General features: G+C 38.4%; 2 protein-coding genes and 1 pseudogene across 2 annotated transcripts in view; 1 reads left to right on the top strand and 2 right to left on the bottom strand.

The window, feature by feature from the left end:
- Positions 1-18,216, top strand: part of LOC141439836 (probable ATP-dependent RNA helicase DHX34) — a 46,635-nt gene that overhangs the window by 20,547 nt on the left and 7,872 nt on the right. The window contains exons 9-12 of the mRNA XM_074104225.1: positions 12,050-12,255; positions 12,346-12,549; positions 13,300-13,482; positions 14,327-14,424. Coding sequence (XP_073960326.1) covers positions 12,050-12,255; positions 12,346-12,549; positions 13,300-13,482; positions 14,327-14,424 — 691 coding nt within the window. The remainder of the gene's footprint in view (positions 1-12,049; positions 12,256-12,345; positions 12,550-13,299; positions 13,483-14,326; positions 14,425-18,216) is intronic.
- Positions 2,849-9,332, bottom strand: LOC141439657 (odorant receptor 56a-like). The gene is made up of 5 exons (XM_074103990.1): positions 9,303-9,332; positions 7,152-7,251; positions 6,292-6,396; positions 5,670-5,825; positions 2,849-3,310 (listed from the first exon to the last, which is right to left on the bottom strand). Exons 2-5 carry the CDS (start codon positions 7,182-7,184, stop codon positions 3,257-3,259), a joined length of 348 nt encoding a protein of 115 aa, XP_073960091.1. The 5' UTR covers positions 7,185-7,251; positions 9,303-9,332; the 3' UTR covers positions 2,849-3,256.
- On the bottom strand, positions 8,672-9,325 carry LOC141439939 (uncharacterized; annotated as a pseudogene).

The following is an 18,216-nucleotide window of genomic DNA, read 5'->3' as shown; positions in this document are numbered from 1 at the left end:
ATTGACCCAGAAATCAAATTGGTTGACTATACTCCAAAATACCTTTTGAAAGTTGTCGGTAATTACAGCTGTAATGCTGTAATGAATCTTTTCAACTACCTACGCGAAAATTATTTACAGCTTTCTTATGAAGTACAAGTGATGTGTTTATTTATGAAAAATTAGTGTATTGCTTGGGCTGCGCTCGGATTGGTCAATCCTTGCCGCATCTAAATAACCGTACCGTACCGTATTTAGATAACCGAATAACCGGAACCATAACCGGAGCCATAGATAAACATTATTTTACCGTGATACTGTGATTACTGTGGTTCTGAAGAATTTAGCGGTAAAACGTAAATCCATTCTTTTTGAAGTTGTACTATACAGGAATATAGAGATTTTACAAGGTAAGCAATAGGCGACCTTATAGCTTCAGAGTGATCTCTTCCAGGCAACCTAACATAAATAACCAAGTCCTTCTCTAAAGCCATCTCCATATCCTCTCGGAATTATACTTAAAAGAGATGTTATGTATGCTCTGTGTTACGCCTACTCTACAGCTCTATTTTCCGAACAAAACGGGACTACGCAACACTGTGGTTGCTCGATATTTTTATGTTACGGTTTTAAGATGTATTAAATATGATTTTAATGTAAACTTTATTTTCATGCTCGTAATAACAGACTAACTTAAAAACCTCACGCAACAGTGGCGCCATCTAGAAAGACAAAAAACGATAGCCCTCATTCATACCTACTATACAATTTTGAGGTTTATATATGCATTTATATTTATTCAAATGTTTTGCTCTATTTGTCGATCCTTGTTTTTTGGATTGCTCCTCTACCACTCAAAGGTTGACTGGCAGAGATCCCTGCAGGGATAAGTCCGCCTTTGTACTTAACACAACTGTTATTTATGTAACCTTTTTGTTCTATAAAGAGTATTTTCAATAAAGAGTATATGTATTTGCCCCCTACTTGCAAACAAACAAAGTTTACTTCTTTACTACAATACAGTACTAGTCTATACTTAACTGTTATTGCCCAGGATCACACAAAGATTAACTTTTTTAAAACAAACTGTCATACAAAGACAACCTTTCAAATTTATATCTATTATGTACTTAATTGCTATACAGACCTATACTTTCCAAAACTAACAGGTACGAGAAATAACGAAGTTTCATGATGCGTGGAAAATTTTCATGATGTAAATTTGGGTTATGATGTAAATAAAACGTTGGCTGACTTGAAACCTCTTTAGTCTGAAATGACGTACCTACCTACTTCTTTTTGAATACAAAAGTCATAACTCCCCCGGGAACAATTGGGGCCATTATCCTTTAGTATACAGGCATGGAATAACATCATTGACGAGCAAGTGTGATGAAAATATAATAATTAATTATCAAACTAAGAAAAATATGTACTAACTTTATCTATTATTTCTTACCTTGAAACTTGTAGACCTAGTTTTGTGCCTTTTACCCCGACGCAAATAGAGGGGTGTTATAAGTTTGACCGCTTTGTGTGTCTGTGGCACCGTAGCTCTTAAACGGGTGGACCGATTTGAATGCGGTTTTTTTTAAATTTGGAATCAGGTTTTCTAGCGAAAGTTCTTAGACATGTTTCATTCAAATCGTTTAAGCCGTTTTTGAGATATTGAACTTTGAAGTGATAAAGTCGGGGGTGTTCCAACTTTTTGTTGGTTAGGTTAGGTTATTACAATTCTGTTAAGAATGTTGATGATGATAACATTACGAGAAAGTTACGAGATAAAGACTATTTTTACGAGTGAAATATATATGATGTAAAACTGTTATAAAGAATAGTAAGACACTTATTTAGGCGAGTATACCCACTTTCATCGTATAATCATAAAGCTTATTAGAAAATAGCATAATGACTACTCAGTAAAAACCACTGTCTCATTGCATAATTTCTCAATTATAACATAAATGAGGCTCATTTATGTGTGGGAATTGTGACTTATGATTTATTAGTTAAGTAACAAGAGTTGGCCTACGACTTCGTCTGTGTAGAATTAGCATCGCTAGTCCGCGGAAAAAAAACTTCCGCTAATGTAATGCTGCATTATTCCAAAATAACATAGCACAGATGATACTGCAATGCCGCGTAACCAACAATGGCCAATGCCGCATAACCAACAATATGACCTTCAATCCTTCAAAAAAAGAGCGTACTCCTAAAAGGCCGGCAAACTTACTTGTGACTCTTCTGGTGTTGTAGGTGTCCATGTGCGACGGTAATCGCTTACCATCAGCGAACCGTTTGCTCGTTTGCCCCTTGTTCGAAAAAATAATTTGCATTTTTTTTCAAGAAAATTGTGTTTAAATAAAATATCAGCTGCGAAATCTCAAATTTGCTATTTTTGTACATTACGCGGCATTAGCCATTGGTTACACGGCATTGCAGTATCAGCGACGGTATTCACGGGAAGGTGTAAAGTTTCCGCGGGACGCGATAATGGTTGCAGGCGCTACGAGGGCAGGTTCAGAGTGGGGGGGGGGGCAAGGTTGTCATGAGACCCCTGGGGCTGGGGCTAGGTCGACCACTGATAAAAAAATATATATATTGGAGTTGCAGCCTATTACGGCTAGACAACTACTATGTTACCCCCCCTTCCCCCTCGCCCTTCTGACTTGAAAACTGGATACGCTCTTGGGGCGACAGCTGATATAGCTAATATTTTAATACTTATTTCTATTTGTAATAATAGTAAAAGCTAATAGGATACTGGATAATGTATTTATTTCTATAAATGAATTGAAACGAAATTTGTTATTAGCGTGAACGAATTTATTAGAATCTTACGTCAATGTGTGTGTGTGTGTTTGTGCAATCTATTAAGCAAGTACATATAATAATTATTTGAAGGATTCTCAAGCCAAAAGCTTTTAAAGCTTTTAAAATGACAGAAAGGTATTTTTGTTACTTGTGCGATTATATTTTAAATAAGTTTTTGGTAAAATAACTATTTTTAATACAAGCTTTTTTTTGCTCCACCCAAACGACATTTGCATACCAAATTTCAAGTCGACGCCATTAACCGTTGAAGAGTTCCGTCCTGTGGAGACGATCGTGGCCGGTATACCAGGATTATTACTACCAGATTATTGTACTGTCACGCGATTTACATAACTATACCAAATTTCAAGTCAACTACTAGAAGTTGGTCGAATTTAACTTGCAAGATTTGAAGACAGATAACGGGACAGGTGAAACATAAAAGCTTGTCAAAACCGTTGAATTATTCCAAAACAGCATACATCATATTAAATATGACGTAAGCTTGTTTACATAACTGAAACAATGAAAATACATCGTATTAATAAATTATCTATCACGAAAGTTTAAAGGTCTCTACCCACTACACCGTATCATATCATGACCGTTATAGCAATGTGTCAGGCAAAAGTGTATTCTTTTTTTTTATATTCGACTGGATGACAAACGAGCAAGCGGGTCTCCTGATGGTAAGAGATCACCACCGCCCATAAACATCTGCAACACCAGGGGTATTGCAGATGCGTTGCCAACCTAGAGGCCTAAGATGGGATACCTCAAGTGCCAGTAATTTCACCGGCTGTCTTACTCTCCATGCCGAAATACAACAGTGCAAGCACTGCTGCTTCACGGCAGGATTAGCGAGCAAGATGGTGGTAGCAATCCGGGCGGACCTTGCACAAGGTCCTACCACCTGTTCTTTGTATTGAAAACTATGAGAGCCCACTGGCACGTTTCGTAACCAACCGTCGCCGTCGCGTGTCATGTGTCCGCTTGACATTAGTTGCCATTCCGCTGATACGTTCCTATTACTGTCATGGCATGTTACGGTGTTGTGGGTAGAGACCTTGATGTATAAAAAGAGACAATGTTTGTGGTCTCTGGCCAGGCTGCGGTTAGTGTACCCACGACATGGAATGAACGACAATAATGCACGACCTGATAACTCATAACCTTATTTATTAACGGATTCACTGCCATGCACTGACGCACATATGCGTTTTCGTAACTTCGCCCAGTGCCGCTGTCATTATTCATACATTTTGAACGCACACGTGCGTCGGTGCCACCAGTGGAAGTCAGGTATAGCGATTACATGAAAGTTTGCATTGTCAGCCTTATATATTGTCATTCTAGGAGTACAATTGGTTAAGTAAAGAGTTTTTCATCACACTTGCTCATAAACAGTGTCATAACATGCAGGCTACCTTGGTTGCAACCTCCCAAATAAAACCCTCGACCTTAATGTGCTTGTCATAAAACCCGTGGTCGGTAAATGAGTCATTGCGCGTACACATTTTCTTGTCATGAAGCCCAAGGTCGGTAAATGAGTCCGTGCCCGTACTGATAGCGTTTCTGATGCTCGCGATCGCAGTCAAGTGACAGTTTTTGTATGCGAAACCTGTCATTCGATTGTGATCGCGAGCGTTGGAAACGTTACGCAATACTCTGGCCCTATACTACGACGTGCAAAAGTCGAACTTCGCATCTTGCCGTCCCGGTGACGCAAATATTGTTTAGGTAATTAGGTAATACGAAACTGAGAGGGACGGTAGATACGATACGAACTTCGATTTTCGAATTTCGTAGTAGCCTCCTGGCCTGGTCGTAAGGAGCGAGAAACGGCAGCCCTTTCATTTTCATTCCCTATCGTTTAGTGGATTTTTTTCTGTGACCTAGAATTATAAATTAGAAACAATAATTAGATACAGAGTGACTGAATATATATTAAGATAAGTTGGTCAGTCTGTATCTAGTTGTTGTTTTTTTTAATGATGAGAAGTTTAAGTAAGTAGGTCACAGAAAAAAAAAATGAATCCTCAATTCCCTTCGTCACGGCATCACGCGTTAATGGGTGGACCGATTTCGCTCATTCTTTTTTTGTCGTGTTTGCTATTGTCAGGAGAAGGTTCTTATAAAAGAAGATTTAGAAAGTTAACAAAAAAAACTACACCGGGGGCGAAGGCGCGGGCACCAGCTAGTATGTACCTATATATATTTTTTGTGAATTGAAAAAGTTTTTAGCCGTTCGCATTAAGCGCAGCGTTGCTTGCTCTGATTCACAACATAAAGTTGGTCAGTCTGTAAAGGCTTTTCATTTGACATTTCGTTTTTAGGGTTCCGTACCCAAAGGCTGCCAACGGGACTCTATTACAGAAACTCCGCTGTAGTCTGTCCGCTCGTCCGTCTGTCACAGGAGTCTATGTCTATCTCTTCAGCCGTAATAGCTAGACGCTTGACATTTTCACAGATTATATATTTCTCCGTTATATATAACAACAAATTCTAAAAATAAAAATAAAAGTACTCGTAAAAGTTAAAGATTAAAGGGGATCGTCATCTTAGATTATTTAAGAGTCGTCAGGTCGTCATACACGCGTTTTTTGGTTGCTAAGCATTGCTAGGCGACCAAGATGACAGCCGGCAGTGACGGTTTAGCAGCATCAGCCACAGATAGCCAAAGAGGACGAGAATTCAAAGTTGTTCTTTATTCAAAATACTTGCACCATTTAGATTTTGGCGATTTTTTTCGCAAGCTTTTTATTAACTTGCAATGTACCATTTTTTTTAGCATGAAGGCTTAGTAGCCGCTGTGTCCTTGCGAAAACAGGCCTTCAGTTTAATAATATAGATGAAAGTTTATTTTATACCCTCACCTCGGCGAATGTCTCCAGGCAGACAGTGCGAAACACCGTCTTTATGGAAAGGGGTCTTGAAGCTCGCATCAGCATTATGTGGAGTGTCTTCCTCGTATTCTTATCGTAGAAATTCTCCCACCCACATGCGTATATTGCGAAATGGAGCTTGTCGCCCTATTGAATCAAAGATTACCTACATTCATTTCATAATCATTGCATCCTGTTGTCTCTAATGTAATAAGCCGTGGTGGCCTAGTGATTTGACCTATGGCCTCTCAAGCAGAGGATCGTGGGTTCAAACCCCAGCTTGCACCTCTGAGTTTTTCGAAATTCATGTGCGATATTAGGCACGTGTTAAATTTACCACGAGCTTTTACGGTGAATGAAAACATCGTGAGGAAACCTGTACAAACCTGCGAAGCAATTAAATGGAGTGTGTGAAGTTCCCGATCCGCACTGGGCCCGCGTGGGGACTACGGCCCAATCCCTCTCATTCAGATGTGAAACCTGTGCCCAGGAGTGCGACGTATATGGGCTGAAAATTTCTCGTTAGAGTTCCGTAGCTAAAATGGCAAAAAGCCCGTCGGCGGCTTAGCTTAGAGATTATGAGTACTAGAAAGCTATAATTTTCCATGCCCACCTTTTCTTTTAGTTTATCGCTGTAAAAACAAGGCACAAAGCAGATAAGAGATGCCAAGTAAGAAAACATTATGTAGTCCAGACTCAGCTTTCGATCACGAGCACTCTGTAAAAAATATAAATAAATCAATAAATACTACTACTACGTGTTACTAAATTCCCGTAGGGATTCCCAAATATTACACTGTGGCTAGGTTTCGTAAAGTTGAATTTAAAACGACCGCGTTTTTATAATCTAAGCGGTTGAAATTGAAAGATTTGATCCCAATCCCATGGGAATATCGGAATAAAAACTAGCCTATGTGTTATTCTAGGTGTCCAGCTGTCTACATACCAAATTTCATCAAAACCCATCTAGCCGTTTTAGCGTGAAGGAATAAGAAACATACACAAACTTTCGAATTTATGATATTAGTAGGAAGTAGGATGACCAATGTTAAACTTGACATCAAATCAAAGGGAAGGATCTGCATTGATTAAAATTAAAGTACCTACCTACCTTGGTGCAACTTACACTTACTACAATATTTTCACAGGTGTGATTTTAAACGCCGAGCCAGTCGAAGTCAGCTTAAAATAATATCAGTTCTTACCGTTTACCTTTACTTGCCCGAATTTCATTTGCCCGAATTTCACTTGCCATACCAACGTTTGCCATAAAATATATAGAACCGTGCTGTTTTTAGGATTTTTTTTAATGTCATCATATAGAATGCAGTACGTTAGGTTAGGTTAGTTTAATATCAACTCTGAAGAAATTACTATTTCAGAAATAAATTACTTTATGGCAAATGAAAATTCTGAAAACGTTACATTCGGGCATATGAAATTCGGGCAAACGATAGAGAACCCAGTTCTTACCTCAATCAGCAAATATAATGATATGGGTATCATTATTGCAGACGCTTTTAAAAATAACTCGTACAACACTTGAAATATTACATTGATTTTATTGACAAAACTGAAAAAATGTTAATTTATTAAGGGAACAAATTATTATTAATTTATTATTACTAACGGGTTGGCTTAAAGTAATGCGAATATTTTGTTTTAGTTTATTTCAAATAAAATCACTAACAATGGTTATATAACAATAAACTAAAACTAGAATGTTAACCACTAATTTTACAATATAGTAAAAGGTCCCCAATTTTTCTTAACTTGCTTTTGACCCTTTTGACTTTTTTTAATTGGCTGCGTATTCTACGACTTAATCGTTTTAGTAATTTTGGTTCTCATTTATCACTGTCTACTCAGGATTGTCCAAAAATCCTAAATTGGACGAGCTTTAGGGACGTTCGGGGGGTTCGACTCTTTTAATACGAAATGTGTGTCATGCTTTTAGCCAGTTCAGGATATTGCGTGATGAGAACTAGCTAGATCAGAGTAAATTTAATGTAATTTCCATTAGAATGGTATTTATTAAAAAAATTATACACTTTGGCATTAATAGCTGGTACGGGTCAATCTCTGATCGTTGCCTTTGAAATACCCTTTTCAGATATTACGACCCAGACAAGAAATTTTCTTTTTTTCAAATTAAGGTTGGTATTTAAATTTTACGTTGCCCGAGACTCTTTTTTTTTATCGACAGTGTAATAATAACTGTCGTTGCAGGGCATGTCATGGTTAGTATAAGTGTAATATCTACTTCTCGTCGTCCATTACCATTGAAATATTATCGCCCAAATACTTTCTTCGCAATCTCCTGCACTTTTTTGGTGTTTCTTCTCCGTTAGGTGCTTTTTGTTACTTATAGTGTCGAATATTATGTTTCTTTAAAATATTCCTGATACAGCCACGGGATAAGTCATATTTTATAGCTAGACTTGTACCTATTGCATTGCAACACGACAACCCTATTTTGGGTTAACTTCGACACTTTTTTTGATCTCGATCATTATGAATTGGAGGTCTACCTGTTTTGGTAAATCTTTTTCCTATCGATGGATCAAACGGTAAATTGTAGAAAAAGGTCTTTTTTCAGTTTGAAAGTGTGCGATCATCTCAGATTTTTCACGTTACCCGAGCAATTGACAGACACGTTCACGCAGCAATTATCCCGCAGACATTATTTATTTAACAAAACTATACCCATATTTAAACAAGTTTTGTCCTTTTTAACGTAAACGAGTACTTAGAATAATTCGTTTTGTATTTTTTTTTCACGTGATAGTGCTAGTCAAATACATTCTCATTACTTGTATATTATTTTATAAACAGAGTACCTACCGTACCTACGGTTTTTCATCATCAGGTTCAGTTCACCAAATGATATTTTCTGTAAGTAAATACTTGACTTGGTGTTAAAAGTGCCAAAATCGCCCTAGGCGTGCTTTAAAAATTCGAGGGTTGCCCTCGATTTCTCTAGGATTCCATCATCAGATCCTGACTTGGTGACGGTGAAGGTATATGTCTATTCTGTTCTTGATTTTGTCAATGCCTAGTGGATAAGTGTTTTCATTGAAGCTGTAAAGCTTAAAATCTCCTAAATAGGCTGAATACGCAGAATCCACGAAACTTTTAAGGGGAAACATAAGGGCACCAATAATACCAGATTTATACCATAAATTTGATATCCACCGGCCTTTTGAGATATAATTTTGAACTATTGTTTTCTCTTCCACAGTAAATTCCCGGCTTAAATCAAAGTATTCCTGCTGAAGTTGAATGACTGACTGTAGATCCCTCTGATACCACAACAACACGCCATATTTAAATGATACTTCGATTAAAACGCCAATGAAAATGCCGTTACTGCACGCATTGGGAAAGTCATTTTCTTTTATGTTAACAAATATCATGTTGTATATACAATTTGCGCCAATGGTGAAAAAAAGCCCGTACATAAAGATAAACTGCAGCGCCCATTTGCGATCCCTTGCCCACGGAGGGATGTGCTCTGATAGCTCGAAGGCAAAGCAGGCTTATCTTATAGACTTCATCAAAAACTAACGTAGTATCCATTTTGTTGCTGAAAGAAGCTTTTCCCCTTTTTAATTAAATTCAAACCTTTCAATCGTGTGAGGCGTATGTTCCGGTAGCAGCTTGTAATCATTGTGAAAAACACTTATGCATGCTGCGATTAGTACAACTTACTGTAATAGCATTTGATTGAGCATTTACAGTAGGTAGATACGCTGAATTAGAAATGATGGAAAAAATATGTTTAAAATATCACGAGAATAAAATCCACTTAAATCTCAAAAAATTAATCACAGATGATAAAAAGTTTTTTCGTTGCATTATTAGAATGATTACAAAATTTCGTAAACGACAGAAAAAAACAGGTAATATAAGTTTCTGACTGTACTTTTTGTTGACTGTACTTGCATTGTCATCTAAACTGCATATCCGTACCAAATTTCAAGTCCGGTACTATTAACCATTGAGGAGTTCCCTCCTGCGGAGACGATCCAGGCGGGACCACCAAGATTTCACTACCAGATTATTGGATTCTCACCAAATTCACATAAGTAAGTATGCCAAATTTCAAGTCAATCGGACCGCTGGATGTGGGTCAAATTTAGCTTCCAAGATTTGACCAAACAGATAAACAAACAAATAAATAAACAGCGCAAGCTAAAGAAACGCTTGTTAAAACTCTTTTACTGTGATACTGTCTCAGTTGTTGGATGTAGGATACGACAATGCTCAAGCGTGCAATCAACGAAAAATACTCAAACAAACAAACAGACTCACCAATAACTTCGAACAATGTGTTATTAACCGACTTCAAAAAAAGGAGAAGGTTATCTCCTCTACTAATGAATGTCTCTGCACCGGAAAAACCAATTTTTCGTAAAAGGTGACGAGCAGTTGATATTAAACTATTGTATCTTAGATTGTATACACAAAACGCGTGAAAAAAAAAAATTAAAACAAAAAATTGAGCCGACTACAAAAAATCCATGAAAATAATTTTCTACTAGTGAGATGAGAAGTCGATGCCTCAGCACGAGCCACCAGGAGTGATTGAAGCCCAATATATATAGTATCTATCAACTACGTGAGGTAGACGACTATAGGTCCACTCCTACTGGCTCGTGCTGAGGCACCCATTTCAGACTGGTAGAAAAATATTTTTATGGTTTTTTTGTAGTCGGTTCAATTTTTTTTTGTTTGTCGTGATGGTCACATGTAAATTTTATAAAAACGGGCAATTAAAAAAAATTATAACCCATATTTTAAGTTAAAAAAAAATGTTTCCCTACTACTACACACCACCATTATCAAATATCTTTGACAAATCACTCATAAAATCTAAACCTTACTCTATTCGTCTTATAGTCATTAGAACGTGAAAGATTTATGTCTACTACACTATATCCTGCTCGATATTATTGCCGGTGACTGTACCTACGTTATTACGACTTTACAATCAATTGAATAATTTCTAATAACGAATTGTTCAATTATGGAAAATTACGAATAAGAAATTAATGAACTGATTCCGTTTTTATATATCTTGATTATTCTTAATAAGCTATAAATTACTCGATGAATAATGTGAAAAGTGGAGATTCAAAAGGAAACGAATCGAGAATTACCCCTATCTGAAATGTCATTTGTTATAAGTATACGCAATAATTACGATTAGGAATAATTCTTTTTTTTTTATTTAATCTGTGGCAGTTAATTTATTGTCGTTTAATTTTGTTGTATTAAATTAATTATTCAATTAAATTTGTTGATATCCGTACCCCCTCTTCTAATAGTTAGAGTTAATTTGGCAAATTTGTTTTCAGTGACGTATTCATGTCACAACTCACAACGTAGATACGTAAGCAACGAATTAATTTCAGCGCCATCTGTTAGTTTAGCAGGGTACTCGAAGTCGTTGAAAATAAGTTTGCACCTCCTGCCTAAGTAATATCCTAAGATTCAGCTGAATACTAAACTAAATCGAGTGTAGTGGCTACCCCCCTTTAGGGGTTAAACTTTTATAGCATATATAACCTGGCCGGGGATTTTCTCGACAGTTTAGTAAAGCTTGCAACAAAATCTGTTCAGCCGTTCTCACATGATGCGCGGTCAAATAAACGACAAACAGATAAACTGTCAAAAATTCTATAAACTGTTGGTGCTTGTTCTGGTATCGATTCTAAGTATCCTAAGTCAACTTTTTTTCGGATTTCAGACTTTCGACCCTCTTTAGCTTTATTATACGTATAAGTAGATTTTGATTTCACTTGTATATTTTGGTCTTCATTTTAATTTTAATTGATTTTATTTTTAATATGTTTTACTGTCTGGGTAAAGCCGCAAGCTCACGGTGATTGCAGGCCGCTTCCAACCGAAGCAGCTGGAGGCTTATATGTCCAACAGTGGACGTTTTACAGCTGATACTCATAATATATTAATGATGGTGAATCCTCTTTATTTCGGAGACCTTATTGTCTAATTCTTTTGGAATCACCATACAATACAACAGTACAATACAAGTACTCTTTATTGTACACCAGACATAGTAAGCGATACAGAAAACACCATCACCATCACTCACCATCATCACCATCACCATCACCATCACCACCACCACACCACCACCACCACCACCACCACCACCACCACCACCACCACCACCACCACCACCACCACCACCACCACACCAACAACCACCATCAATCACCATCGTTTTCATCATTTCTTTCTCTTACACAGCATAGAATGAGGATAAAAATTGATCGCGAGCGCCAGATCGTTAGACAATACTTACTTAGACTACAGAGGCTCAAAATTTGTAACTTCTCTCATAGGCCCTGGTGTTTGCTACCGTGTGTACTCCGAGAAGCAGTACAGCGAGATGGAGCCATTCAGCACGCCTGAAGTGTCGCGCGTGCCTCTGGCGTCGTTGCTTCTGCTGATGAACTCGCTCGGAGTGAGTGACGTTAGAAGATTCCCCTTCGTTGACACGCCGCCCGAAGACGCAATAGAGAATGCTTTGTTGGAGCTGAAGCAGCACGTAAGTGTTGGAAAAGTGCCACGGTATTCCCGGGTTGTATATGTTTACTCCAAGCTCATGGGTCTACAGCAAGTGTCAAATATTTTCCAGGGAGCTCTAACATCGAACGAAAAGCTTACAGCTCTAGGGCGGGCGCTATCAAACCTGCCGGTCGAAGTGTCCCTGGCCAAAGCCCTGGTCGTCGGCGCCGCTACGCTCCCGCCGCATAAAAGAGACTCCGCTCTCGCCTTGGCAGCTGCTCTGGGCATCCGATCGATATTCACTACGAGAGCGCATAGGGATTTTGAATGTGAGGTGAGTTTACCCTATTGCCGCCATAAAGAAGGGTTACGTTTTTCAAGTGTGTGTGTCCTACTGCCGACAATTAGCGAAAAGTGAGTAAGCACAACTAGAAACAGACATCTAGCCTAGGTTTTCAATGTTTTCTATCGTATCTACCTATATGTTTATATACAAGCCTCCTCTCACACAGGTTCTATGCTGTAAAAGGGCTCAGGCTATAGTTTCTATGCGGTCCTGGTTCTGATTGGGTAGATACTTTACAATTTCGCACACACCATTAAACAGCTTTGAAGGTGTCGAAAATTGATCGTAAATATCAAATGATGAACTTAGGAGTTGTAAGACTGAGCTTGAGCCACGATATTTCTGCTTGAAAGACCACTCGTCAAACAACCAGTCTTTCAGAGTTATTTTTAACCTCAACCACCCCTGAATTAAAGCAGGGGAATATAAGTTCTACGTCTATATCTGTGTGCTCGTCTGTAGCATCGCAGCTCCCAAACGGATGGGCCCATTTGGAAGGTATTTTTTTAATAGAAAACTAGTTCAGTCGCGATTCTTAGCAATGTTTCGTCATAATTTGTTCATATGTTTTTGAAATACTTTTTGGATTTAGAAGCAAAAATGTCTGTTTTTAAAATGTTTGTTCTTGTCTCTAGTTAATTTGAGCTGCACTAAAGAGATGCGCAATATCTTTTCAAACGTGAGTGACAGAGACACCAATAGCTCTAAGCGTGCCGGTTTAACACATTCGTATTTCAGAACGCTCGTAAGCCGGACGAATCGGACCACGGGGATCCTCTAACCCTTCTGTCGCTGTACTGCTCTTGGTTGGGAGAGAAGGCTGCCGGTGGTGGGCGAGCGTGGTGCCGGCGGCGCGGAGTCGAGGAGCAGAGGCTGTATGAGCTGACAAAGCTTAGTGCGCAGCTGAGGGGGTTACTACAGGTACAGCTTGCTTGTTGGATGTTTTACCTTTTTCATATAGATAACTTCTTTCGCTTGACTTAATGTCACTGGGGAGAAGGTGCGGCGTCGAAGAGCATAGGCTGTACAATCTGACCAAGCTTGGAGCGCAGCTGAGGGGGTTACTACAGATACAGCCTCCTTGTTGGATGTTTTACCTTTTTCCTTTTAATATCCCTTCTTTCGCTTTATTGCCTGTTATCGGGGAAGAATAATTGAGCCAGGTAGATAATTGAGTCTTTCGATTTTCCTCTTTTCATACAAATTAAAAAGTAGGTACCTAATATCAATGTAAGCCATCCTAGATCCCAAAAATGTTGCTTTACGTTGCTTTTTCGCTTAAACCTTGCAGTGTAGGTAGAATAACTAAAAAACGAATTGTTTTTAAAAGTCGCTGTTGTTTCATATTAAATGATATTGTAAGTAACGAATAACTCACGTCTTAAATAGAGTTTAGCTCGATATGTTTCGGGCTAATTCGTAGCCCTTCTTCCTAGGAGCAAAGCGACTCGGCGGCTGCCGCGACACGCGCACCCGCATGTCGAGCTAAACTCGATTTAAGACGTGAGTTATCTGTTACAATATCATTTAATATGAGTGAGTCTCGTGTAGTCGTTTCGTTTGACGAGTACGATGTTTTAGTTATTTGCTTCTGTTAAAGGGCCCATCCGGTATATTATCTCTCTAAGGGCCGATTGCAGGGTGTATCCCTTGGGTTAGCAGTTAACTAAGAGTTACGTAGTTAATCCTGGTCCTTTCTCCTTTAACTCTCGAGGCAGACTAGACCAGAACAATGTATCTTATGAATTATTGTTACATTTTACAGGACAACAACTTGATGGAAACACCAGAACCGGAGTCAATGTCGTCAGCGGAGAGATCGGTGCGCCACGGCCAGATGAAACAGCTCAAAGACATGAGGAGGTTTAGTGACGTCTTTATTCATTGTCATAATCCGTAGAACGTCCACTCTTGAACATAGACCTCCCCCATAAACGTCCAGTTGCTTCGATTGGAAGCGGCCTACATCCAACGTGAATCTGCGGCTTTAACGAGGTCATAATGTCCATCTAGTTGGTGGACGTCCTACGCTGCGTTTGCCGATCCGGGGATCCGCTGAGATCTTTATTATTTCTTTGAAATTATCTATTGACGACTAGGTACCTCTCGTTAAAATGATCCAATTTATCGGGAAAAAAATAGTTATAATTCAGTACTCAACATAGTCAATATCCGTGAAAGGTTTTTTTTAAATCTGTTCAGGATTGTCAAGAGATCACTCACTGTGTAAAATCGTAATATTTACCTCTTTGTTTTACCTATTCCTTGTAATTGAAGGATAAATTACAATGATGATTCTTTAAACTTCTTCTAAATCGGTTCACCTTGACAGAGTGGGCGTAAGACCGCTTGTAGACGTCCGTTGTTTTAACCGGACAACGGACCGTTTTTTGCGGTGTTGTATGGCTTCGTCACTGGACAAGCGTCTGGTGCATGTACACATATTCATTGTAAGCATAGAACACCGGCAAAAAAAACGGTCCATTGTCCGGTCACGTCCGGTGAAAACAACAAAAGTTTTAAAACGGCTTTATTGATGATTGACAGGGAACCTTCGTGATGACTTTCTTGGAAAAGAATACGGTGTTTTCTGGCAGTATAGTCGTGTGTGCAGGATGCAGGAAAAACCTCAACGCGCAATGAGTGTTTCCAAGCCAATCGCAAGCAAGACTGTAATGTCTAAAGGCCTACGCTAGCTGACACAGCTTGCAAGGAGCGGCCTATTAAAAATATACTCAGCGGCGCAAAATTTGGCCCACTCTAGTTACAAAATTACGTATTATGGTTTATATCAATCCAATTTATGAAAAGTGTAAACAAAGACGCCATTTACCCGACTATAGACATTTAGTGATGTGAAAACCTAGAACTTAGTGCAAAAACATTTGTGTTCAGTAAATCGATTAATTTATTAATTGAATGGATCAAGTATTTTTGTCTATTTTATATTTACAATACTTGATTAATTCCAAAGACTGTTTATTCAATTATAAAAGCAGTAACTTTTTATTTTATTTTAACGTAAGTAAAAAAAAAGTAGCTTATTAAATCGAGCATTTTTTTAATTTTTCACCATCTCTACGCTAGTCTTTGCTACTAAAGATATTATACCCATGGTTCATTCAAGAAATAACGTCAGATTTTGACGAAGATTTTTCAAATAAAATTAAATATTGAAATCAAGTGAATTTTGGTGAAAAAAGTGATAAATACGTCTAGTTAAAAAGACAATTAAAAAGTAAAAAATAATTATGCGCTACCTAGCTGTTGCCCGCGACTTCATCTGCGAAGAATTCGTTTATCTCTATCCCGCGGGGACTATGCTGATTGCCCGCAAAATTAGCCTAAGTTAATTTAGTATAAAGTATCTAGTAATATTTTTTTATCTAAGCGTTGTCGGTGTCGGGGGACCGCTAAGGTTAACATGAAACTAAATATGTGTATTTTTTAAAGTATTAACCTTAGCGGTCCCCCGACACCGACAACGCTTAGATAAAAATATTACTAGATACTTATACTAAATTAACTTAGGCTAATTTTGCGGGCAATCAGCATAGTCCCCGCGGGATAGAGATAAACGAATTCTTCGCAGATGAAGTCGCGGGCAACAGCTAGGTAGCGCATAATTATTTTTTACTTTTTATTGTCTTTCAAGCAGCGTTTTTTTCGGGCGTTTTATTTTTATTTTTGCTGGCGTTTTTTAAGTCGGGGGTTTTTAAATTTTAAAATTAAGTTTTTATTCATGTTTTTTAAACTTTGATAAAGTATATCTTTTAAAACTGTACTATGTGTGGTTGGTTATCCTGGCTGCAGCATCAGCTCATCTTGTTGCCACCATTGCATTGTATGTAGAATCAAATACTGATCAAAAGGAATCAAAATACGACATATCTGCTATTATTTTTTCAAGAGTATACTGGTGTGCTGGATATCCTGGCTGTAACATCAGCTCGTCGTATTGCCACCACTGCATTGTATGTAGAATCAATTACTGATCAAAACGATTCCAAACACGACATATGTGCTATTATTTTTTAGAGTGTACTAGTGTGCTGGATATCCTAGCTGCAGCATCAGCTCATCGTGTTGCCACCATTGCATTGTATGTAGAATAAAATACTGATCAAAAGGAATTAAACACGACATATCTGCTATTATTTTTTCAAGAGTATACTGGTGTGTTGAATATCCTGGCTGCAGCATCAGCTCGTCGTGTTGCCACCACTGCATTGTATGTAGAATCAATTACTGATCAAAACGAATCAAACACGACATATCTGCTATTATTTTTTCAAGAGTATACTGGTGTGCTGGATATCCTGGCTGTAGCATCAGCTCGTCGTGTTGCCACCACTGCATTGTATGTAGAATCAATTACTGATCAAAACGAATCCAAACACGACATATCTGCTATTATTTTTTTAAAGAGTATTCTGGTGTGCTGGATATCCTGGCTGTAGCATCAGCTCGTCGTGTTGCCACCACTGAATTGTATGTAGAATCAATTACTGATCAAAACGATTCCAAACACATATGTGCTATTATTTTTATAGAGTGTACTAGTGTGCTGGATATCCTGGCTGCAGCATCAGCTCATCGTGTTTGCACCATTGCATTCTATGTAGAATCAAATACTAATCAAACGAATCCAAACACGACATATCTGCATATTTTTTTCAAGAGTATACTGGTGTGCTGAATATCCTGGCTGCAGCATCAGCTCGTCGTGTGCCACCACTGCATTGTATGTAGAATCAATTACTGATCAAAACGAATCCAAACACGACATATGTGCTATTATTTTTTATAGAGTGTACTATTGTGCTGGAATATCCTGGCTGCAGCATCAGCTCACCCTGTTGCCACCTTGCATTGTTTGTAGAATCAAATACTGATCAAAACGAACCCAACACGATATATCTGCTATAGTTTTATTAAGAGTGTACCTACTAGTGTTCTGGATATCCTGGCTGCAGCATCAGGCCGAGATTCCATAATCTTGCGTAGCTATATAGCATACATGGGTGTTTCAAATTTTAGGTCCCAAATATGTTTGAAAGTAAAGTAAATATCCATTATGCGTCTAAGATTCCTACCGCAGCGAACAAAAGATCTGATGATCTTGAAACGGCTGAACCGATTTTGATAAGTCATGTCTAAGATCCATCGCTAGAAAACCAGCTTTCATAAAAAACCGCATTCAAATCGGTCCACCCGTTTAAGAGCTACGGTGCCACAGACAGACACACAGACACACAGACACACAGACACACAGACACACAGACATACAGACACACAGACACACAGACACACAGACACACATAGCGGTCAAACTTATAACACCCCTCTTTTTCGTCGGGGTTAAAGACACGAATTACAGATGAATGTGTTATTGGTGGGGCCACTGGGTGTTTGTACAAGAATTTTGATAAAATGGGTTTGTTTACACTTTACATAAATTGGATTGACATAAACCATACTGCATACATTGAGCGCCATCCAGCAATATATTGCTGTCAAAAACTCACCATTCCAGACAATACAAACACAAAGCCGCAGAAGATGCTAAACGCAAAAAAGCGTCTCAAGATGGACTCCTGGGAGATAGTGGACGAGGCAGCGGACGAAGACAACTCACTAGACATACGAGACATT

This window comes from Choristoneura fumiferana, chromosome 21 (assembly GCF_025370935.1).
Source record: "Choristoneura fumiferana chromosome 21, NRCan_CFum_1, whole genome shotgun sequence".
Classification (NCBI taxonomy): Eukaryota; Metazoa; Arthropoda; class Insecta; order Lepidoptera; family Tortricidae; genus Choristoneura; species Choristoneura fumiferana.
Note: the sequence above shows the minus strand (reverse complement) of the source record. Positions and strands in the feature narration are given on the sequence as shown.

Coding starts and splice junctions, on each gene's coding strand:
- LOC141439657 (XM_074103990.1), bottom strand. CDS start 7,184: ATGATACCCATATCATTATATTTGCTGATTGAG. Junction 6,397..7,151: donor CATTATATTTGCTGATTGAG/GTAAGAACTGGG, acceptor TATTTTTTACAG/AGTGCTCGTGATCGAAAGCT. Junction 3,311..5,669: donor GCCTGGAGACATTCGCCGAG/GTGAGGGTATAA, acceptor TCATTGTTTCAG/TTATGTAAACAAGCTTACGT.